Source organism: Brachypodium distachyon, chromosome 3 (genome assembly GCF_000005505.3).
Source record: "Brachypodium distachyon strain Bd21 chromosome 3, Brachypodium_distachyon_v3.0, whole genome shotgun sequence".
NCBI classification, from domain to species: domain Eukaryota; kingdom Viridiplantae; phylum Streptophyta; class Magnoliopsida; order Poales; family Poaceae; genus Brachypodium; species Brachypodium distachyon.
The window spans coordinates 26,818,079-26,842,706 of record NC_016133.3 but is presented as its reverse complement, the minus strand read 5'-3'; the positions used below and the strand labels follow the sequence as shown (position 1 = coordinate 26,842,706).

The window sequence follows — 24,628 nt, the reverse complement described above, 5'->3', positions numbered from 1 at the left end:
GCATTTCTCCCGTTTACACATGAAGCTGAGAAGCACGTCTGGAGGTGCTTCCTGCAGCTTCTGGAGGGAAGCACCTCACGACGTGCTTCTCAGCTTCATGTGTAAACGGAAGCAGTGCTTTTTAGAGAGCTAGAACCACCAAAAGCTGAAGCAGAAGCTCAAACAAACATGGCCTTCACCCGACATGAGGATACTTGTCTCTAATAACAATCGACAAGAAGCGTCATTAGGGTTTCCTACTTCTGACGCTTGTTGACACGTCAGAAGTTCCCGAGTCATCTTTGACACTTGATTAGTGACACGTCCCATTTGCGTCAGACTAGAAGTTTTTTAACGCGTCAGAAATAAGTGATTCTGTATAGTGATCATTGTGATTGACAACCATTGTGGTGCTTGTTGGGGGTAAAACACTTGTGGGGGAAAACACCCTTTGTTACATCACTTTGTGCTTGGAGTTCCAACAAATGATAAACACGTAGACTGTTGCCATCAAGAGTAGTAGTAATCCTTGGTCGTGTGCTATCCCGAATCATATTCTGACAATGTATAACATCGACACTTGGACTGTTTCTTCTGCACATCAGAAACAAGCTAGGACTTGAATCCTCTAAACATGGTAGAGCATGAACTATGGCACAGACCTGAAGTTACTTCTGGAGTAGCAACGCGCTGCTTGTGCCCTCACTTACGGACGGAAGATGGCAGAGCTAGGGTCATCAACAATTTCCTCAATCACAACATTGTGTCCTTGAGCACGCAAGGGAAACACAACGGAGGGAACATCATCAAAGAAAAGCTTTGTAGCAACACGATGAGAATACTCTGAGTTCACTCCCATCTACATAGGAGCCATCGGGTTTGAGTTTGCTTTCTGCAAATTTTGCCAAAATTGAGCAGCTTGGGTTCCGGTGCCCGGTGGTCCAAATCATAACTAATCTACAATGTCTATTATATTACAATCGGTGGTGATGGCGAACGTCCGTAGGCCTTTTTCATTAAAACTTCCACTAAGCCCAACCGATCTGAACCTCCAACTCACCCTCGTGCGTGCGCCTGTCCGTCCTGATCGATAAACAAAAAAAAACATGTCCTTTTTTCAATCTAAACGGTACGAGGTCCATGGTTGGTTTGCCTCAGCCTCAGCCCATCGCGCCCAGCCTAGCTTGTACCAACCGTTACGTTCAATCACTAAAGAGTTGGAGAAGCTATGGATTAATGTCTAAATTCCCAATTGCCAATCACAGAATAGGAGACCAAATCCGACATAGATAGGGAATCCTAATCGTATTTAGTTAAGGAGTCCGAATCCTACGTTGATTTGGCCTTTAAATCAAGACGTGGTGGGTTGAAGGTATACACTGCAGTCCAACACTTTCAACCCCAATCCACAAGGTCGCATGCCGATCACATATACTTTGCTTTTTCATAACAAAAAAACTATCACAAATTCGCCTGGTCGTGCGTGACATTGCGGCCATCTTTCTGGAACTTTGTCCCTCCGAACCGGCTTCTTACCAGAACTTCGTGAGACCGAGTCTATCAAGTACATAATTATTTTCTCAATATGGATTTTTTAGCGAGTGAATTATACGTCTGCAACGCCTTTCATGGTTCCATCTCTGCAAACTGCTATGAAAAGGTATTAATCTATAACTACAAATGCGGTGAGTATCGCATATGAGTTTGTCCCATGGACATTTGACTAGTTTTTAATATTATCGTTAAAAAAAACATGTCATCCTCTCCGGCTCTCTCTTGTCTTGCACAAACATTACCACTCCGTCCCGCTTACGCAATACTAGTTTAGAAAAAAAATGCGCTGGACACAACTCTAGATTTTCGAAATGCCCAAAAATACCCTCAGGCAACCAACCCTAACCCTGTCTCGCTCTCCCGGTCCCCTTGACGGCGGCGCTCCCCTCCTCTCCCGACGTCGCCCTGGCCTTCCGCCGTCCTCGCAGCGTCCACAAATTTTGGGTGTGCCGGTGCCCACCCGGCACACCATCTAGATCCGCCCCTGGGCTGGGCAGAGGAGAGCAGGGGAGGGGAGCAGGAGTGGAGGATGCTGAGCGTGGTGCGGGTGCACCTGCCGTCGGAGATCCCGATCGTGGGGTGCGAAATCACCCCGTACGTGCTGCTGCGGCTGCCCAACGGTGTAATCTCCACCGACGACGTGCCTGAGGCCGCGCCTGTTGATGGCCACTTCATGCGATACAGATGGTGAGTGAGCAGCTCGTGATTGCAACTTTTGGTTCAATAGGATATACACTTTCGAATGCTTAGTTCCGCTTGTGCGTTGCTACAAGTGAATTTTGACAAAAAAGAAAAAAAGAAAATGGGGGCTTTAAGTATCAATCAGTTTGCTAGATGCTTAACTACTTGCTAAACTCATGAATCGTCTTGATTCTTGCATAAATGAAGCACAACTATATGAATTCTGAGCATGATTTTCTCTAGCAAGACAGTTGTTTGTTTTTGGAACGAATGGAAACCCAGGGAACATGAAATGCCAATGCTTGATTTGGTAAAGAACTCAGTATTGCATTATTTTAAGCCTGTTTATGAATCATACTATTTAGTCTATGCCATATCAACCTGCCACACGGGTTGGTAATGATAATAAGTAATTCATTGAGCAAAACAGACCATCTGATTTTGGTTTTGCTAGAACTATTGAGTGTTAGATAGCATCATAGGATGGTGATGAAGGCTGTTGGGTTGAGGATTGTTGCCAATCGTTGTGCAGGAATGTTTACGTTCATCTTGGATGGAACGGGAGCATTTTATAAATTTTGGGATTACATAGGCTTATCTAACTAATTTTGTGGAAAGACACTATTCTAGAAGTGCCATCAGTTTGTTCGCATGGCTTCAGATGATTTTTTTGATTGGGGTATCTGGATATACTCCTTGAACTAAGTATCACTCTAACATCACCAGTGAACTCAAATGGGCATTCTAGCTTGATTCTAGACTCAGTTTTGATTATTCTGGAGCTTCAAAAGAATTATTACTTGTTTGCTATTACACGTTAGAGTTGTTGGCTCACTAGGTTCAGTGGCAAGTTATTTCAGTTGCTTAAAGCTAGTAAAAGTTTGAAACTCGTGATCCACTAGTTTTGTTTTGCTGACTGCCTGCCCCACTTTGCCTTCTTTAATCTCTTGCTGGATATCCACGTTCTTTCTGTGCTATATCAAATTTAATGTTTTTTATGCAAAAATATTTTGGCAGTGTGTCATAGTTAACTTACTTTATGTTATATAAAAAACCCCAAACAATGCATATTTGTTTTAAATGGCCTAGGAGGTCATGTATGTAAGGAGTGCCCTACCTATTATTTTTAAAATTCAAATAACATTGTAGATCTATTTGGAAATAAAAAAATGAAAAATGGAGAGGCAAATATGAGAGAAAAGAACTTGTAACCGCTGGTTATGCCACCCACTGCAATGAGCTAGCTCGGCTGTATAATCACTAATAGCTGGGTGGCCGAACAATTTCAGTGATCAATTTTAGAATCCCGCTCTGAATGATTGATCATGTTCGTGAATATTTATTTGTTTTATCACATCCGTTTTTTTAATGTCATGTAGGTTTAAATAGCATTTATTGCTGAGACTTTAGACCTTAGAACTTTTCGAAATGGTGGTGCTTGGTCCCACTAACACTCATGCAGTTTCATTGGTTTTGGTCCTTCAATTCTATAGTTTTTTATATTTTCATTGTGTTGCTTTTCAGTCATTAGCTTGATAGAATCTCATGTGATATGTGCATCTTTATTCACTTTTAAGGTTTGAGGTTTGAGTATAGTAAGTGTGGCCATTTATAGACACATTGTTGAAATGAAGTGTTCTGAAAGACACTAATCGATTGATGGGGTGGGCACTGGGCTATAGTTGGTCGCCTCCTTGAACAGTACTTAAATGTTTTTCTTCTAGGAATAATAATATACACAGCAACTTCCTTGTCTGGTCGTCATGCCCTAATGATGATATATGAGAGCCTGCAATAGTCCTCTGAATCTCTGATCTAAACTGTAGAATTTTGCTTATTACATATATTGCCTGGTCCGCTAAAGAAATCAGTTGCATGGTTGATCTGGTAAAGAAAGCAAGAGATGAATGATCACGAGTTAGCCGGTTGAGGGACTAAAATCAAGAAAAAACAACAGCAGCAGCAACTCATGACAAGCAAACTTGTAATTTGCTTCTTTTTTTTTGCGACATCTTGGCAACCTGCTTCATTTTGCCTTATTCATACTATGCTTATAATGGAAGTGTTGTGAGTCTAATGTCTCTGAATAATGGACTTCCAAGATGCTGATAGCAAGTTTTCCTGGATCTCATACATGCTAAAACATTGGCAATTTAGGTGTCCTTTCTTGTAGTTACTATATTCAATCATGTTCTTCTAAACTTTTTCTGTATCTAGTAGCACATGGTTATACTGATTTGACTTTTCGCTCGAAGGTATCGCATACAGAGTGATCGAAAAGTTACTATCTGCAGTGTACATCCGATGGAGCAAGCAACAATTCAGTGCTTAGGTTGTCTCAAGTCAAAAATACCTGCTGCTAAGAGCTACCATTGTTCTGCTAAGTGCTTCTCTGATGCATGGCAGCACCACAGGGTTTTGCATGAGCGAGCTAGTAGTGCTTTAAATGAAAATGGAGCTGAAGAGGAGGAGCTATTTGGTAGATTTGGCAGCGGTAGTTCTGGGATTCTAAGTTCTGGGTCTGGCTCAATGTCAAATCTTGGACAGAGCCCTGGAGTTAATAATGGACCTGTTCCCTTGTATCCCTCAGGCACTGATAAGAACTCGGGTGAAACATGGTTTGAAGTGGGACGCTCGCAGACGTATACACCAACTGCTGATGATATTGGGCATGTTCTAAGATTTGAATGTGCAGCGGTGGATACGGAAAAGAAAGTACCTGCGGGGTCTCCAACTTCAATTATGACATCACGTGTGATTCCAGCACCAACTCCTACTCCACGCCGCCTTATCCAAGTGAATGGAGATGTTTTGGGTCACTCAGATATAGACAGCCAGACTTCTTCTTTTGGGACATTCACGGTGCTGTCCTATAATATTCTTGCTGATGCATATGCTACATCTGATGCATATAGCTACTGCCCAACGTGGGCACTTTCATGGACTTACAGAAGACAAAATTTGATGCGCGAAATTATTGGTTATCATGCTGATATTATATGTCTTCAGGAGGTATCATATGTTTGCTATCTTCTGAATTTATTTATTTTGGTGACCTATTTTCAGCTTTTCATCTCATATATTTGTTTTAGGAACCGAGCATGTCTCATTTGGTTGATCATATAATTTTTGCGACTCGGTAAACTTTAATGCCGGAACCCTGTTCATCAACCTACAATCTTTCATATACTGCTGGGCTGTTCGTTTCCATATTTGTGCCATCACTTTGTTTGATTGTTTTCACTTTTCAGTGATGTTGGATTATGAATTTATGATAGTTTGCTTGCTGTTTAAACTTTCACGAATATTGTCTGCATATATATTATGAAGAGTTTACTGAAGCGGCTTACAATAAAAACGAAGAGTGACCGAAGATTGTAACAGGAGGGAATTAAGCCAAGTCCTACTGTTTTCAGGTACAATTGAACCACTTTGAGGATTTTTTTGCTCCTGAGTTTGATAAACATGGGTATCAGGCGCTTTACAAGAAACGGACAACAGAGGTATCTTTGGGTTGATTTTTTCCTTCATATTTTGGTTTAATACCTTTTGTCTCTTGTTTGATTTTACTTTACTGTTGTCACAGGTGTATGCTGGAGTTCCTAATGCCATTGATGGCTGTGCTACTTTCTTCCGTAGAGATAGATTTTCACATGTCAAAAAATACGAGGTACCTGTACTGCAGGTTTGCAGCAGCTTGATATTTGCAGCTATCTAATACTTGTACTTGCTTGTGTAGGTTGAGTTCAATAAGGCTGCACAGTCTTTAACAGAAGCTATTATTCCAGCTTCCCAGAAAAGAGTGGCTTTAAGTCGACTGATTAAAGTAAGATTAACTTCAAAAGAAATAATGTATGCTACAGTGATGTTATTTATCACTTTTCGCAAAAAAAAGTGATGTTATTTATCACACGTTCTATTTGCTTTGAAGGATAATATTGCGCTGATTGCGGTTTTAGAAGCAAAATTTGGCAACCAAGGAACTGAAACTCCTGGTAAAAGGCAGCTCCTTTGTGTGGTATGTAAATAGCTGTTCTTTCTTTAGATGTGTATAAAGTAGTTGTGCGCTTGTTGGATATTCGAACCAGTTTACTGGATGACGAACACTACTTTTACAGCATGACATTCATTTATGTTTGGAAAAGCCTAATTATGATCCCTCAACTTTTGCCTGGTCTAAATTGAACCATCAACTCATGAAACCGTTCGATAGGACCAGAAGCTGGTTTCATGAGTGATATTCTGTATGTAGCCGCCAAATCAGCAACTTTGACATCTCATTCTCCACTGGGCAGTAGGCCCCACATGCCTGGGATTGATTTTTTGGAAGCACCCTTTTCTCCCTCCCTTGTCCTCATCCTCTTATTTCTGTTCCCTTCCTCTTTCCCAGCTTAGCATTAAGGGTGACTCCAACGCGGCGACCCATTTCGTCCGGTGTGGCGGCTGTCTGCTTTTCTGTCCAGCTCAACCCATTGCCGACCCAAATCTGACCGGGTTTGTGTCTGGGCGGACAGCGGGTGGACACTGCGCTTGTCCTCCCTTGTCCTTGCCCTGGCCCGCCTATCCGTGGCCAATACTAAATAATAAAACGGACCAAATGGGTGACCGTGTTAGGGGCACCAGCAGACCCAAACGGACACACTTTTTGTGTCCGATTTGGGTGGCCGTGTTGGAGTCGCCCTAAACGCCTCCCTCCTCAGCCTTCCTCTCTAATCCTCTCTTTGTCCATTCCCCTCAGGATGCAGCCGTGCAGCGGTTTGCGGAGACTGGTACATGTCTGTCAGGATACCCCTCTCTAAATCAGAAGATGTTATGCAACGTCAAACATGGGTTATCTGTAGCAGCAGCAGTGGAAGCTATAGCCTACAGAGGAGGCCATGGCATGGCTAAGGAGGAAGAATTATAAAGAAAGAAGGGGCACGGCAGCCATGATATGTGGGCCCTACTGCCCAGCAGCGATTGATGTGGCAAAACACGTTGACATGGATGCCACATCACACAAAGCCTCTAACAAATATTGCCTTCAGATGTAACTTGGATGCTTTTGATAGTTGAGGGTGCAAATTAGATGATTTTGATCTGAGGCAATAGTTAAGGGGCCAAAAGTGGACTTTCCCGTATGTTTAGCTATTGAACTGCTAGCAGCATAGTGCAGAACAACATATGGATTCTTTTCCTTCTTTGCTCACAACATTTAGGAATGAAGTGAAACATATATCTGTGTAGGATGACCTTAGTAGCATAAGATGCACGGAAACATCTATATGTTAATGGCGGATGATTGGGACTTGGCTCTCTAGACTCTAGATTTTGAGGCCAACTTTACTACAGATTTCCCATTGTTCATACGGCCTAGGCTTATGCTACTTGGAGTCATGGAGGTCTCATTCTTTTAAATGATCTCAAATTTCAGGCCAATACACATGTAAATGTCCACCAAGACCTCAAAGATGTGAAACTATGGGAGGTCAGTATTGTCACATTCTCTGTAGGCTAGCATTCTGCAACATCTGAAAAATTCAGATCGAAAGTAAGTATGTTTTTTGCAGGTTCAAACACTACTAAAAGGATTGGAGAAAATAGCCAACAGTGCAGACATTCCAATGTTGGTCTGTGGGGATTTCAATTCAATCCCGGGGAGGTGCATGTCAAGATTCTATTGGAGCAATATTTTTCAGGTTTACTTGTTTTTTCTAACTTTAAATCTCTAAGTGCTTCCTTTTGTCTTTCAGTACTCCACATGGGCTTCTTGCGGTGGGCAAAGTTGATCAATTGCATCCAGATCTGGCCATAGACCCACTTTCAATTTTACGCCCCGTGAGCAAGTTGACGCACCAGCTTCCTCTGGTACAGTAAAACTATCAAGCTTGTCTATCTTGTTCTTCCTTTAAAATTCTGACCAATGTTTACTTGTTTGCAGGTCAGTGCATATTCTTCATTTGCAAGAATGGTAGGTGTTGGCTATGATTTAGAGCACCAGCGAAGGAGGATGGATCCAGGAACAAATGAACCACTTTTCACAAATTGCACAAGGGATTTCACTGGAACTGTTGATTATATATTTTACACAGGTAGGTACCTGACCTGTATGCTGTATTTAGACTTCTGGGAATTGCTTCAGAATCAGCTTGTAGTATTGTGATATGTTTGATTATGGTCAGTTGATCATGTTTCCTTTATTGTTTCAGCGGATTCGTTGACCGTGGAGTCTTTGTTGGAACTTCTGGATGAGGAGAGCTTAAGAAAAGACACTGCTCTTCCTTCACCTGAATGGTCATCAGATCACATAGCGCTCTTAGCAGAGTTCCGGTGCAAACCTAGAATCAGGAGGTGATGCCTTAGGTATGTAACAGACTAACAAGGACATCACCACTGTCTAATTGCATTCAAGCAGCAGCGTTAGCACAAACAGCACGTAGCTTACAAGGTTGGGTTAGCCTTGGATTAAAAGGTCATGTGTGCAAATATCTTTACACTTCTGTGGTCTGTCTACTACTGCCAGTAATTACTAAACTTTAAAATATTGTTTCACCTGGACCATAGTGTATCTGAAAGTAGACATAAGACATCATTCTTGTCATACATTAGTCATGGTAGATTGGTTCTTTTGGATCTTGCTGCGAGCATAAACTACTTATTGATCCTGCCAATTATACCATTTGGGCAATATCGTGATGCTCTGTCTTGATTGAACCACCAAGCTGACTGACTTTCTCCAGGTCGCGTACAGTTGGTTAGCATCGGATCCATGGTGGGGGTTTAACTTCCATGGTGGGAGGTGGAACTTGAGGAGAGGGGAGGGTGTATGTGGATCCTCGGGGAAGCAGTCAGTCAGTCTTAGGAAGCAGCCTCAGGAAAAAGGAGGCTCATGTAGTGTTGATTATTACCCTCTTTACATTCCAGGAGTCCATGATATTTAAGCAGCCCCTTTGTAATATTATACTTTATATAGAAGGGAAATCCTTGAGAGAGAAACATTGATAATAGATTCTGACGCCATGGCTAGATCATTTTAAGCCTTTCTTTTTTCCACATCCTAACTTTGCCAGCGATTTTGAGTTTTCTGTTTGCTGCGGACTCTTATTTATTCCCACAAACTGGGAATGATCCTTGGCTTGTCTCTTAAACTGTTGTGCACTTGTACTGATGTGGGTGGAAACTCTTGGTATTTTGTATTTTTTGGGATCAGGGAGTTTATGGTTGGTGGCACAGATGGCTGCCTGGTACCAATATTTTGTTGCACATATATGGAAGCTAGCCATGTAATCCAGGTGGTTAGTCCCTGTGCCACTATGTCATGAGTTGGCGAACATGGCCATGCTATGCTTGCACGTAATCTCTTGGCTTCTGCTCGCTTGGGCGATTAGAACAAAGGACCTCACCTATAATTTCAGTCTTTTATTTAGCTGTAATAATAATATTGAAGGGTCGAAGCTGCTGCCGGTTCACAATCCTGTGAAGATTTGGCAGCGGCGTTTCACTAAAATCGGCATAGCGAAGAGGACAAAGGGGAGAGATGATATGGTTGCAGATCTGACGGTTCAAAAAGGAAGAGATGTAAGCTAGTACTTCTAATTACACGTTACTGGCCCTAAATAAAATGTCAATGTCATACCGGTTCACGATCTTGTGGGCTGGTCAAGCAAGTTCTTCTCCTCCCGCGCCTCTTCAAAACCAACAACAAAAAAAAAAAAATCCTCCCGCTGACTGCCTTGCCTAACCTTGGCCGGTTCAACATCTCTCGCTTGTAATAGAGGCAGAACGCCGATGCAGCCCAGTCTGGGCCTTGTTACGGTACTCTTGTCTTTCCGGCAACGCTGCCCCGTTAACTCCGTCGCCTCACGGTCGTGGAACACGTCTGTGTGTTTCCAAAGTTCAAGAGACGTGCTGATGTAGTTTTGGAGTTACTTACGAAGTTGCGAGGCTTGTTTCACCATACATGTGTAGCTCGCAGTTGCCTCGCTGGAACACATGGAGAATCTTGACTCATTCGCCAAAGTGGAAAATGTAATCGATTTGGGTTCTTGACGAAATATCCCAAATAAAATTGTAGAAAACATATTACAAGATACAGAAAGGACAGTTGCTATTTACGAAAAAATAATAGAGATTGCAGGCACGTGCGTTCATATCAAGGTCCATGCAACGTTGCCATAAAAGAAGAATGGAGTCCTCAAGGTGATATGGTCCACATTAGCCCCGTTCGGTTGATTCCACTCCGATGGGGATTAAGAGGGAATGATCGAATTGCAGATCAATTTTCCTTAGATCTCTCTTAATCCTCTTCAATACATGCGGGGAATTCTACAACCGAACAAGTTATTAAGTGGTTGCCTGTACAACACAAAGTTTCATCCACAACTTTGAAAACAACTGCGCTATGCATATTGTTTTGTGGATACTTTATTTTTTATAGGAAATTGTTTTTTTTTCAATGGGAGACAAATTGACCCAATATGTTAGCCAAGCTTAAAAGAGTTCCATACATAATTGAAAAAAATCTAAGAGGAAACAAAATTATAAGACGCAAGCATGGTTTTTGAATCGCCAACTAGTCGCCGAGCCAGCACAATGATGGCGGCTTGCAGCCGCGACTCGACTAGCAGAGCAAGTCGCGCGACTCGTCAGCTAGAACCGCGACTTCTCCGACTAGCCGCCGTGACTAGGAACGCCGCGAGCCCCTCAACTTGACTCGAAGAGAAGAATTTTCGGAAGATATTTCTTTTCGGGGAGGGAGAGAAGGCATGGGGAGCAGCAGGGAAGGGGAAGAAGATGGCCGCCATTGGTGCGTGTGTGGTGTAGAAGAAGGCAATGTGTGTGTGGGGGGGGGGGGGAGGGGGGAGTTAGGGTTTTCTAATAGGCCTTTATGGGCTGCCAGGCACGCACCTATCCTGATAATGAGCCAACCACCTTTGAAGTCGTCTTCCTCAACGCGTTTGCCTCAACACGGGCGTTCTAAGTTTATCGACTCCTAGATCCTAGCCGCCATGAACCTCTTCTTCAAGCTCCAGCACCACAAAAACTGTTCCCTCGTGCTTCCCCTCTACTGCAATTCACTCCTTTCCTCTAATGCTCCCTGCTAGAGCTCCCTAAACCTCACTGATCACTAGGCTCGACTTGGGTTGATTAGTCGAGACTAGTTTCTGACTAATCATACTAACCTCCAAGTCTGTTGGGGGGCGATTCGACTCGACTTGGCGATTCAAAAAGCATGGTCGCAAGGGAAGATAGGTCAAGAGTAATGCTTTGTTATAACACCTGAACTTGAAACACCGCTAAAAAGATCTATTCATGGAACATCAAAGCCACCATATAGTCGTCGTCAGTAGAAAACCATGTCAAGTGTGGTGTCCTAAAGTGCTTATATGAAATTAATGCCATTATTTACTTGCAAATCGGGTAGTCCTCCGGACAGCAAAAACATAGAACAAGTCAAGAACACGGTTGTTTGCTCGAAGAAGGAAAAGACAAACGCGGCTGGAATTTCAAACTTCAGTTACTGGAGCTTTCCATATTCGAAAATAATCAAGGGTGTGATCTGCAGTAATCCCTTCATTTTCTTCCTCGCGAAGTCGCGACCTTCGCTTTTCCTTCCCCTCCTGTCTTCTCTTCTCCCGGAGCCAAAGGAAAAGAAAAAGGCAAAACAAAAAAATTACACGGAAAAAATACGCACATACGGGAACGCGTGACCCAAATCGAATCCCCTCCTCAGCGAGGCACTGAAATCCACCAGAAAGCCGCGCAAATCCGACTAGGTCTCCCCTCCGATCCACCGTGAGGTTTCCCCAGATCTCCCGCCGGCTCCTCCAGCGCTGGGTTTGGCGCTGAGGGGGGCAGGATGAGCTCGCGCATAAAGGAGATGATGCGGGTTGCCACCGCGCGGCTGGGCGGCGAGCAGTCGCCGCGGGGGGGGACCTCTCAGGCCGGCCGCGCTGAGGCGTCCAGGACGGCGCGTCTCGGCGGCGGGGGCGGCAGCCTCCGACGGCAGCCGCAGCCGCAGGCACCCACCGTGCGCACCATCTACTGCAACGACCGCGAAGCCAACGCGCCGGTCGGGTACAAGGTACGGGTGTGCACCTCCTCCTCTAATTCGGATGATCAACAGGTCGGTTGTCTCAAGGTCTAGGGGTCTGTAGGCCTAGATCTCGTAACTGGCCCCTTGTTTCATGCTTGGGCGGTTGGGTTGGAGATGGCCATCTGGGACAATAGCTAGTTCAGTAGTAGTAGTTTTATTTCACTGCAGCTTGCAGAGGGTTTATATGATTCATACTGATTAGTCCACGAGAAAGTTATGTAGGGTGGTGCGTGTCACTAAGGGCTGCATTTCTTGCCAACTGTGAGGTCATTGGGTGGATTAGAGCTTGTCTCATTGTTGGGTTACTAGTCAATCAGGGTGCTACGGGCTGCAATACAATGTAGATGCCACCTGGCATTAAGCTTCGAGAGCTGAGCCTCAATGGCTGGAATATTCTGTTCATCCATGTGCTTAGCTGCACCTGTGTGCCGCTTGCTGTGTAGATTACTGAACTTGTGTTTGGTCAGGGCAGTCAGCCACCAGCTGATGACAGTAAGCTGAAGCAAAGCTGTTTATTATTTACCTATAAGGGGAAATTGATTGCTTGCTATGTCATTCAATTTCTTTGCTCTTGTAGCCCCTTGTCAAACGGAATTGGCAAAAATAGCTCCATCTGAAATATAATTTGAAAAATGACGTGGTGGAAAGCCCAGCAACTGACCCAGTGGCCACTGGGTAGGAGGAATGAACTTTCCGCCAACAGGACAGGTGGAGCCTACTTGTTTCCAGTTGAAATGGACGAAAGTGAATTTTCAGGGGCGGAAGCTGAAGCAGGCCCAGTGCAGCCAGGCGTGCTGTCTGCAGGGACCTGACCCGATTCCCACGCCCGCACATGCAGGCGCACAGAGAAAAGATTAACGCTCGCACGACTAGTAGAAGCAACTAAGCCCATTCACAAGAAGCGTTGATTAGTATCAACGTGGTAGCACTAGCCAAACCTGAGGAAAGAAAATGTAAAACGTGCCCGTGAACTAGCAGCTAGGCTGCTTGCCGATTCCTATGCATCCGCACATACATGGTCCGTCGACTCCAACAAAAAAAAAGATTCCAGGTCTGTAACAAATGTGGAAATTGCTTCCATCTGCAGGGCCCAGTTCACCTTCCGCCCTTGTCAGGTGCATTCATCAAATGCAGTAGGCGGAACGGCCTTTCCGCCTTTCAGGTTGTCGGAATGTTTGCATGCGCAGCTCAGATGGCGAAAAATGAAATGTGGCGCCTTTCGGGCCTTCTGCCAGACCATTTTTGGCATTAGTTTTGAGAGGGGGGCATTTTTGTCAATTGCGCTGGCCAGAGGTCTAAACTAGCAAAAAATTCACGTCATTCACTGCCATGTTAGACTGACTAACATGATAATGCCACTGCTCCAACTGCAATGCGTTTTATGCCTCCAAATACGTAGAACTCTATTATTAAGTATTTTAACCATAGTTTGTCCAATCACTGCAAAATTGGTGCTTTATTGTAAGTAGGTGTATTCATGCATTTTCTTTGACACCCACATTTTGTTCCAAGTTAGTGTAAATGCTTGAATGTATTCAGACTTGATGTTGTAAAAAGATCAAGCTATACTTTTTTCATGCTTCTAGTTGCAATTAGCTCTTCTGTTTAGTTTCAGAATCTCCCTCATGTTGGGTATCAGACCATCGCGATTCTAATGCAGAGCGCTACTTTGTTTTTCTGCTAGAATTAGTTCTTTAACATTCTCATTCTACATTTCCAGGGAAATTCTGTGTCGACTACAAAGTACAGTGTGCTGACATTTCTACCTAAAGGATTGTTTGAACAGGTATTGATGCGTTGTTTTTTGTTCATACATATTTTGTTAATCAACATACCTGCTGGGTTTGTCATCGTTTAATGCAGATTTTCTGTTTGTTTTTTAGTTTTTGGCTAGATTTTTTTTCAACATATTATTTTGTATCATGTCTAACGGTAAATGGAAGTTACTCCCTCTGTTCCTAAATACTTGTCGCTGTTTTAGTTTGCACTAAAACAGCGACAAGTATTTAGAACGGAGGGAGTATTTGTTATCACAGTGAAATGATTATACTACTCCGTATCATTTTCACATTGCAAATTGATATATCTCCTTAAAAATGTTTATTTCCTCACTCTGGATCAACTTCCCTTAAAATAGTGGATACATGAGATGCTTAGTTGCTTACCTGGTCTGGCACTGTGTTGCAATGTTTTTAAGATACCTTGCTTGTAATACGCGCTACCAGTATCGTGCCTGTATACATGCACTGTTAGATAATATACTCCCTCATTTTGTCAATACAGGACATATTAGGTTTCGTTAATACAAGACTTTGACCAAGAATTACTTCATTAATATGTGATTTATATGATATGAATCCACATTAAGTACTTTTGAGGATGAATCTAGTGATATAAATTTCATGCCTTAAAAACAACACAAAGTAAATCCTTTTCAAAGACTTGTCTTCAATGAAACCTAAAATGCCATATATTGAGAAAAGGAGAAGTATGATTTTGTTATTTGGTAAAGCCCTGATCATGCTTTTCGCTCAATGTAACCTTCATTTTATGCGATACCATAATTCTGGCAATTTCATTATCCACTGTTTTTTACGTAAGGTACATTAAAGTATTTCAATGGCTTCATACATTAAACATGTAATGCATTTTTCCATATCGAATAAAGAAACTTTGCAATGGTAGCTGTAACACCGATTTAGATGTTCCCTTTCTGTATTATCGCAATTTGACCATAGGAACCTTTTGTAATTCATTTGTTTTTTTTTTTGCTTTGACAGTTCAGACGGGTGGCAAATCTTTACTTTCTTATGATTTCAATCTTGTCGACTACACCAATTAGGTCTCTCTCTCTCTCTCATGCATGCACCCTATGGAATTCTCATGTTACAGCTAGACACTTCTTAGCATATCAAGTCCATCAGTTGATTCAGTCATCCTTTGCTTTCCTTCACCTTTACTTCTAGAAATCTTAGTTCATACATGCTTGTATCTTCGCAGTCCAGTCCACCCTGTCACCAATGTGGTTCCACTTAGTTTAGTGCTTTTGGTTTCACTCATCAAGGAAGCTTTTGAGGACTGGGTTAGTATTGCTCTCATGCTCTGTTGCTCCACTATTTTATTGCTATTCTTAATGTTATCTGATATTCTTCCCTTTTTGTTTGCCTCCCATTATACAGAAACGTTTCCAGAATGACATGTCAATTAATAATGCGCACGTCGATGTATTGCAAGGTCAAAAATGGGAAAGTGCCCCTTGGAAAAGACTGCAGGTTGGAGATATTGTGAGGGTAATGTCTTCATCTTTCCTGATAGCAATTTGATGATCAATTCAATTGATCTGTTGCTTCCACAAATTAATGCACTTGATCTTTTGTGCTGTGCAAATTTAATCTTCAGCTCGATACACATATCCAAAAAGACTAATAGTGATGGCACTTCTTTAGAGCAGATCAAGCAAGACACTTACTTTCCTTCTGACTTGCTCTTCCTATCAAGTACGAACCCTGATGGTGTCTGCTACATAGAGGTCAATATATTCATTCTTACCTTCTCCATCTTTTGTCCAAATTGAAATTATTGAATGATTTAGAGAAACTCTGTTTTAATTGAAGTGTATCATACTTCTATTTACCTTAGACAGCAAATCTTGATGGGGAAACTAACCTGAAAATAAGGAAGGCTTTGGAGAAAACCTGGGACTGCGTAATTCCTGAAAAGGCTTCTGAATTCAAAGGTTTTTATCTATTCTTGTTCCATGTTGCAGACATTTTTCGGTAGTTGGTGTAGGAAGCATTGCTCCTTTTCTGAACTTCACTTAACTATTCTACATTTTCTTAACTTCACATTATCTGTATGTTTCATGGCTTACAGGTGAAATACAATGCGAACAGCCAAACAATTCACTTTATACATTTACCGGGAACCTTATTGTGGACAAGCAAACTATACCAATTTCACCAAATCAAATACTACTAAGGGTAAGTGCTGTTCATCTATGCTATTTGTATCTAGTTTCTTATTGGGAAAATTGAAACCATGCCACCACAAAGTTGACATTTGAAATAGTGCGACTCGCTGTGAGAATGACATGTGGGTCCAGGTCCTACATATCAATCAGACATCCTGTCGTATTTTCGACTTACCAACTTTGCAGTAGCAAGGTCCATAATGTCCTTAGGGCTTGTTTGGATGAGATTTTTCTTGTAACAATTAGGTATGTAGTTACCAACACGTACCAAAGTAATACCCCTCACACAAACATGCCCTTGAAATTTCTTTACAAGATTGTCCACCTGCAAAGTTGTTTGCATGTTCTAGATTTAGCATGAGTTTGTTAAGAAAATCCCTCAGGTAAAAAATAACATCATAGCGTGATGCCTTTACTCGGCCTTTAACTTTGATCACCAACATCTCCTCCAAATACCAATATTGACGACACCCAAATGTCACCAGCAGAAATTTTCATCATAAAACACCTCTATAATAATATTGTTCTTATTGGTTTGCAAACAAGGATAGCTATGATATAAACAATTTGGAAATGTTTAACATTCATATAAACAACTTCCATTTCTTCTCTAGTCCCATATGTAGGATAAGTGGTGAAGGGTTGAAGCAATGTTTGTAAAGTGCAAAAGAAATGTTTACTTTCACCAGACTGAACGGTGTCTTGCATGACACTTAATTCTCTCTCTTTATGTGGCACACATGCAACCTCTTATTACCACTTTGCCACAGGGATGCAGCCTTCGTAATACAGAGTACATTGTCGCGGCTGTTATATTCACGGGCCATGAGACGAAAGTATGTGCAATTTTGTGTCCCTATATATTCAACTTGTAGGTTAGATGTGCTTCTAGTTTTGAGATTTACTGCAGTGGGACACTATTGCAGGTTATGATGAATTCTATGAATGTTCCCTCTAAAAGAAGTACATTGGAGAAGAAACTAGACAAGCTTATTCTTGCTCTATTTGCAACCCTCTTTACGATGTGTGTCATTGGTGCTATTGGAAGGTCAGTGTTTTATTTGGCCCACTTCATTTATTTGACTTATCTATCTTGTATTATTGTTTACATGTATATTCTCTGAACATGAGTTATATCGGTTAGGTTGATGTTGTGGAGGCTTATGCTTGCACAATCATTTTTCACAATTTAATTGATCATGAAAAAACAACTGTTAATAGAGAGATAAACTTTAAACATTATGACATGAGTTGTCAGGAGCTTGTTTGGGGAAGTTATTTTTTTATTGTGGCATAGGAGCAGTATAGATGAGCACATGACTAGGTCTTAATAGCCTTATCTTTTTTCTTAGTGGTTTTATGTGGGAGGTACATAATAGGGCACTTTCTAGATGGTCAGAAATGGAAGTGCTCTGTTCAGCATATAGATTTTGGTAACTATGACTGCTTAGCTTGCACGTTCTTTAGAAACCTAAAACTCTACCAATGGACTCATCATACTTGGCTTTTGTGAACAGTGGCGTGTTTATTAATGAGAAATACTTCTATCTTGGATTGCGTGGGCGTGTCGAGGACCAGTTTAATCCCAAGAACAGATTTGTGGTATATATTATTTTAGTTAATTTATTGTAGAGAATATTCTCTAAGTGGCCTTATATCATAGGTTTGTACTTTTGCAGGTGACCATTTTAACTATGTTTACTCTAATAACTCTATACTCAACGATCATCCCCATTTCTCTTTATGTATCCATTGAGGTATATTGACCAATTTATCATTTAGTGTACCCTGTATTTGGATTGGACCTTATGTTTATTTTGGCTGGCAGATGATCAAATTCATTCAGTGTGCAAAGTTTATTAACAATGATCTGAATATGTATCATGCCGAGAGCAACACCCCAGCTTTGGCTCGGACTTCTAATCTGAATGAGGAGCTTGGGCAGGTAATATCAGTTTTTTTTTTGTTCCTTAGCATTCTGTTTAGTTTGATGAAAGCCCCTTTGTTTGTTGCTGAAATGGGGTTATTTACTTATTTGACCTATATGGCTGGGTTTGGTTAATGGATAGAATGACCTCACTGCACCGACTCATTCCAGAAAGTGGGATCAATTATAAGCACTTGGGGAACAGTCTCATTTCACTAATATTAAGTGACTTACTCCCACCGAAAAACTGTTCTAGATCCCCAGAAATGCTTATATGACTGAACAAATGCCGAGTGGTACTAAAATGCACTTAACACTTGCAAATAATTTGACATTTCTGCCAAATTTTTTTTGCCCCACTAATGGTTCAGGTTGAGTATATATTTTCTGACAAAACTGGAACACTTACAAGAAACTTGATGGAATTCTTTAAATGTTCGATTGGAGGGGAAATATATGGAACTGGCATCACAGAGATTGAAAAAGGAGGAGCCGAGCGAGCCGGAGTCAAGATTGATGATGATGAGGTCTACAACATTTTCTTTGTTGTTTACGCTATTGAAGTGTGGTGGTATATGATGAAAAATTTAATGCACAACTGATTTAATATCCAGTTTACTTGCCTTTTTTAGGGTAAAAGATCAGCCACTGCAGTTCATGAGAAAGGATTCAACTTTGATGATGCTAGAATAATGCGTGGTGCATGGAGAAATGAACCTAATCCTGATGCTTGCGTGGTAAATACGGGACTACCTGTGGAATAGTTCGATTGGTTCCCCTTTGGTCATAATCAGTTTTGATTTAGTTGACACAAATTATTCACATATCACGATATATGCCCTTACTAATAAAATTTGGAACCTATTTTCCTTTTTCACATTTTCCCTTGTTAATGTGCTAGTTGTGTAACAACTTTGTTATTTGCTCTATAGCAATTCTGCAGATGCCTTGCAATCTGTCATACAGTTCTTCCTGAGGGTGAGGAGACACCGGAAAAGATTACTTATCAAGCTGCCTCTCCCGACGAGGCCGCGCTTGTCGCTGCTGCGAAGAATTTTGGTTTCTTCTTTTATAGGCATGTCTTACCTTGCCTTTAAATACAGTTATAGATTCCTCTTATCAGTTTGTTGCAAACAAGGTATCTTAAAAAACTATGCTATGGTCCCAAGGAAAATGTGCATAAAAGAGTCACTCACCCAGGTTATTGCTTATATAGTTTGTTGTATGAAGGACTGAATGTACATACTAAGAAGCATAAATAAACTATTAGCCCATCAACAAAAAATTGCCGTTGTAAATTAAGACAAGTGTTAAAGCAAGTGCTGTGAACATGAACTCATCTAAGTTCTTATGATTTTTGTTGCAAATTATTTCATGTGGCATTTTTATTGTGAATGGCAATGCCGGTGGTTGACATTTTGTGCCTGTCTTGTAGACGTACGCCAACCACAGTCTTGGTTCGGGAATCACATGTTGAGAGGATGGGGAGTATACAAGATGTTGCATATGAAATTCTGAATGTTTTGGAATTCAACAGGTCTGGTTTATCTGTTTTCAATTTAAATTTGACAAGATGAAATCATTGTTCTGCACTTCACACTTTACTGCACTCACAGTACAAGAAAGCGCCAATCTGTGGTTTGCCGTTTCCCAAATGGAAAACTTGTTCTGTATTGCAAGGTAATACAAGAAAAAAGAATCTTTATGTAGCTATCACTTTGTAGATTGATGCACTAACCTTATACAAATGTTGTGTAACAGGGCGCTGATAATGTCATTTTTGAACGGTTAGCTGATGGAAATCATGACATTAAAAAGACAAGCAGAGAACATCTAGAACAATTTGGCTCTGCTGGCTTGCGCACGCTTTGCCTTGCTTATCGAGATCTAAGCAGGGAGCAGTACGAAAGCTGGAATGAGAAGTTTGTTCAAGCTAAATCTTCTTTACGAGATCGTGATAAGAAGCTTGATGAGGTATGTGTACCATCCTCTTCTGTTGAGTATACAGGCTGAACAGTCCCTGTGATTTGAATTTCGATTACTTCCCCTCCACCTTCTAGTGCTTGCCTGATTTTTTTTACTTTCTGTCATCCAGTACTGAACTCGAGTCTCATGTGCACTGTTGAGCATGCTATTGATCCGTTTGGTATTTATGTATGAAAATTAATTTGGTTTTGGAAACAATTAACTGAATGTACCTGACAAATGTAGGCCATTTTTTAATTTTATATTCTCCCAACATAAAACTCTGGCTATGATTTCTATGCTAATATACAAGCAAAAGTTTTGCGTACAAATTATTATGCAAGCAAATTGAGTGCTGTTATTTTTCATGTAGTAATTCAATTCACTTATAATTGTTAATTTTGAAGTTGTAAAAGGTTGACTGACCGAATAGAATGTGGCATGGCAATCTTTGGAGACGAAGGAAGTAATTTGTTCAGTGTGTCTCCTCTCTCTCTCCCCCCAAAACTACAGGAGTCATGTCATCCATCCCTAACAGCTGACATTTGCAGTTTAATAGTTTTTTGTGCTAATTTATTATCTTGTACTGCCATAGAACATTAGTATTTTACATAATAATATATATTTTTTAGTCAGGAAAGAGGATCATGAGCAAAAGATATTTGTAATTTATCTAGAACAAGAACATACAGTACTTTATATTATTATTTTTATGATGTTTTTTCAAATCCCCATTAGAAAAGCATTATCCTTTCATTCTTTCATGTACTAAGTTCACTGTGATTTCTAGGAAAAAGGAATTTGAAGTAATAGACTTAATGTATATTCTGATTTAAGATATTGCTGGGACATTGCCATATAATTTCCTTCTGTTTCTTCCCCTGTAGGTGGCTGAGTTGATTGAAAAGGACCTTATATTGATAGGGTGCACTGCAATAGAAGACAAACTGCAAGAAGGGGTTCCAGCCTGCATTGAAACTCTTTCTGCAGCTGGCATAAAAATTTGGGTGCTAACTGGAGATAAAATGGAAACAGCAATTAATATAGCATATGGTGAGGTTTTAATTATATATAGATCAATTTGCATGCTTGTTTCGTTCTTAAGGGGTCTAATAGAAGCTCAGTTTTGGATTATTGGTGGGGGGCGGGCGGTCTTTTTCTCTCTCTTTCACCTGACATAGAAAAGCTTCTGAAGTTATTTAGTTTTTGCTCTGCAGCGTGCAGCCTGGTGAATAACGATACAAAACAATTCATCATCACTTCTGAGACAGATGCAATTAGAGATGCTGAAGACAGGGTAAGATAATCCTATAGAATTAAACTGTGAAGTCAAGCCATATTGTGTCATGGAGACTGTTAAGCCATAACATATAATATCTTGTATAAGCTTTAAAATGAATACAAGTTGAGACTTTGGTAAAGGTATCAAACCATATTATTTAGAATAATTGGATAGCTCAACTGGTATGTACTTGTGAACTAAGAAGTTACAAGTAGTTCCCTTGTTACTTTGGTTGGTGGATTACTATGATATTTGCTTTTGGTAGGAGGCAGTTAAAGGGACTTGAAGGACTGGAATGTATCTAGAGATTTTGCTTTTGATAGGGCTGCATGGAAATCAGCAGTCCATGTGCCTGAACCTTGATTTACTCTCTTGCTCTTTTGTTACCTGCACTTTGCTTTAGTTTCTGTTTGGGTTTCATATCTAGCCTGCCCCAACTTGCTTGGGACAAAAGGCTTAGTTGCATAATAGTACAAAATACTTTATGTTGATTCTGTTGTTTCAGTGCTTTAGCCTCTCCATCATGTTTATATAGCCTTTTGGATATCTCGTGTGTTTTGCAGTTTGATCAACCATAATTAGCAATTTAGCATTTGTATCTGATTGATGTAAATCAACTTATGCACATATCTTTGCCATGAATAATGTTCCAGTCATTTTCAGGGAGACCCTGTGGAAATTGCACGTGTTATCAAAGACTCGGTAAAACAGAGTCTGAGAAGTTACCTTGAGGAAGCCCACCGTTCTTTGAGGAGCACGCCAGGACGAAAGTTGGCTTTCATTATTGATGGACGATGCTTGATGTACGCTCTAGACCCAGCTCTGCGTGTGAATCTTCTTGGTTTGAGTTTAATTTGCCAATCAGTTGTATGTTGTCGAGTTTCTCCACTGCAAAAGGCACAGGTAAATATCAATTCTCGCTTTTAGCGTTCTTATCATGCATGCCTTGCCTTTTCCCATGAAATAATTAGCAGTATGGTCTGCAGCTCTCAGCTGCATGCCTTTCAGGATGCTTGGGCAATAAACGGGGGATATTGATATTATTACATTTTAAAGGATCCAATTTTGTACCTTGACAACAAAATAGTTTGTGCATGATTCACAAGATCATTATTAACCACTGTGCATTGGTTGCTTTTGCTATTCTAGTTTTGGCCTCTTAACTAAATGTCCTGTACACTCTTGTACTATAAGTACTATCTCTGTTTCAAAATATAAGACGTTTTGGTATAATATTTTGAAACAAAGGTAGTATTAATTAACTTATTGTATATGTGCTTATTTGGTTGTTACCCATCCCATCAGCAATCTCAAAGTCTCTTATTTTTGGATTTATTTCCTAATAACCTGTTGGGTTCGAATGATGCCAAAACATGTAATGTTGACACATTTGTAGGTTGCAAGTTTAGTTAGGAAAGGTGCACGTAAGATAACTCTCAGTATTGGTGATGGTGCTAATGATGTGAGTATGATTCAAGCTGCTCATGTTGGTATTGGCATCAGCGGACAAGAAGGAATGCAAGCTGTTATGGCGAGTGATTTTGCCATTGCTCAGTTTCGATATCTTACGGATTTACTTCTTGTACATGGGCGGTGGTCATACTTGAGATTGTGCAAGGTATGCTTTGGTCCCTTAGCTTGTAGCTGCCAATCTGTGTAGTTTAATTTTTTTAACATTGACACTTTCTGTTTCAGGTTATCACATACTTCTTCTACAAGAATCTGACTTTTACACTAACTCAGTTCTGGTTCACTTTCCAAACTGGCTTTTCTGGTCAGCGATTTTATGATGACTGGTTCCAGTCTCTGTATAATGTCATTTTCACGGCACTACCTGTAATTATGGTTGGGTTGTTTGATAAGGTATGGTTGCTTGTATTTGTTCTACTTTTCTTGTTCTGGAGTGACGCTCCTTGCTACATTCACTAAACTGAACCCTTTCAGGATGTGAGTGCATCTCTATCAAAAAAATACCCACAACTTTACCAAGAAGGAATTAGGAACACATTCTTCCGGTGGAAAGTGATTGCGGTGTGGGGTTTCTTTGCCTTCTACCAGTCAATAGTGTTCTATTACTTTACTGCAGCTGCAAGTCAGCATGGTCACGGTTCATCTGGCAAGATTCTTGGTCAATGGGATGTTAGCACGATGGCCTTTACTTGTGTTGTGGTGACTGTTAATCTACGTCTCCTCATGTCGTGCAATTCTATCACGAGATGGCATTATTTCAGCGTAGCTGGCAGTATAGCGGCCTGGTTTCTGTTTATCTTCATATATTCTGCGATAATGACATCATTTGACCGACAGGTGGGTGAATAATGTAGCTATTACACTGCTGATGACGATTACTTGCTACAAATGCATTGACTTAATGCTGTGTACCTTGTGCAGGAAAATGTATATTTTGTGATTTATGTTCTGATGAGTACCTTTTTCTTCTACCTCACACTAATGCTTGCTCCAGTCATCGCTCTCTTTGGTGATTTCCTGTATCTATCGTAAGATACCAGCTCTTTTGCAAAATTATATGTTTGTTAATGCCATCCGTTTGTTATTCCTTCCATTGTACATACTGAAGTAGCTGAATCAATTGTTGTCTTTGATGCTGTGTGCTTTCTCAGGCTCCAAAGATGGCTCTTTCCCTATGACTACCAAGTAATCCAGGAGATGCACAAGGATGACCCCCACGAATACAGCATGATACATCTGCCTGAGAGGAGCCATTTGAGCCCAGAAGAAGCAAGAAGCTATGCGATCTCCATGCTCCCTCGAGAGAACTCCAAGCACACTGGTTTTGCTTTCGACTCCCCGGGATACGAGTCGTTCTTCGCATCCCAGCAAGGTGTAGGTGTGCCTCACAAACCATGGGATGTTGCCAGGAGAGCCAGCATGAAGCAGCAGCGGCAGCAACAGCATACGGGAAGGTCTTAATTCCCTAGATTTTGTAAAGTTTTGTACATTATGTTCTTTTGCTCGCAGTACACATGAGTGTGTATAAGTAGCCTTCTAGCCCTTTTTCGTGTTTGTGACCCATGTGTTCTGGTTGGTGTTAGTAGGTCGCCATTGATCCTGTTGGCTGAAGAATTGAGTAGGTAAAAGAATGTGGAAACTGAAAGTTCAGATAGCCAAATTCTTTCAGACTTTAACCCAAATTGGATGTTTATAAAAAAAAAAGTCTTGCCCCATTATGATGTT

At 41.0% G+C, this 24,628-nt stretch overlaps 2 protein-coding genes and 1 long non-coding RNA gene across 6 annotated transcripts; 2 read left to right on the top strand and 1 right to left on the bottom strand.

Moving 5' to 3' along the window:
- Positions 1-1,818: 1,818 nt before the first annotated feature.
- Positions 1,819-9,233, top strand: LOC100820928 (carbon catabolite repressor protein 4 homolog 1). Its single transcript, XM_003573866.4, has 12 exons — positions 1,819-2,220; positions 4,470-5,226; positions 5,631-5,717; positions 5,801-5,884; positions 5,954-6,040; positions 6,146-6,232; positions 7,628-7,681; positions 7,764-7,855; positions 7,947-8,061; positions 8,135-8,285; positions 8,403-8,556; positions 8,934-9,233. Exons 1-11 carry the CDS (start codon positions 2,063-2,065, stop codon positions 8,546-8,548), a joined length of 1,818 nt encoding a protein of 605 aa, XP_003573914.1. The 5' UTR covers positions 1,819-2,062; the 3' UTR covers positions 8,549-8,556; positions 8,934-9,233.
- LOC112271526 lies at positions 9,067-15,061 on the bottom strand. Its single transcript, XR_002964609.1, has 2 exons — positions 14,455-15,061; positions 9,067-10,176 (listed from the first exon to the last, which is right to left on the bottom strand). It is a non-coding gene; the product is annotated as an uncharacterized LOC112271526 (long non-coding RNA).
- On the top strand, positions 11,822-24,618 carry LOC100846736 (phospholipid-transporting ATPase 3). Of its 4 annotated transcripts, XM_024460765.1 has the most exons (28): positions 11,822-12,277; positions 14,010-14,075; positions 15,070-15,131; positions 15,290-15,371; positions 15,469-15,579; positions 15,741-15,818; positions 15,929-16,025; positions 16,163-16,269; positions 17,030-17,095; positions 17,186-17,307; positions 17,612-17,692; positions 17,777-17,861; positions 17,939-18,016; positions 18,088-18,204; positions 18,558-18,713; positions 18,819-18,923; positions 19,119-19,261; positions 19,622-19,723; positions 19,803-19,866; positions 19,948-20,160; positions 21,039-21,204; positions 21,369-21,448; positions 22,097-22,336; positions 22,830-23,051; positions 23,129-23,296; positions 23,378-23,740; positions 23,825-23,931; positions 24,055-24,618. In XM_024460765.1, exons 1-28 carry the CDS (start codon positions 12,053-12,055, stop codon positions 24,362-24,364), a joined length of 3,816 nt encoding a protein of 1,271 aa, XP_024316533.1. In that variant the 5' UTR covers positions 11,822-12,052; the 3' UTR covers positions 24,365-24,618. The 4 variants fall into 4 exon arrangements, with proteins under 4 accessions (XP_024316533.1, XP_003573913.1, XP_024316534.1 ...); XM_003573865.4 differs by lacking the exon at positions 17,612-17,692 and having other exon boundaries at positions 11,823-12,277; XM_024460766.1 differs by lacking the exon at positions 11,822-12,277 and having other exon boundaries at positions 14,018-14,075; positions 15,075-15,131.
- The last annotated feature ends 10 nt before the right edge of the window (positions 24,619-24,628 follow it).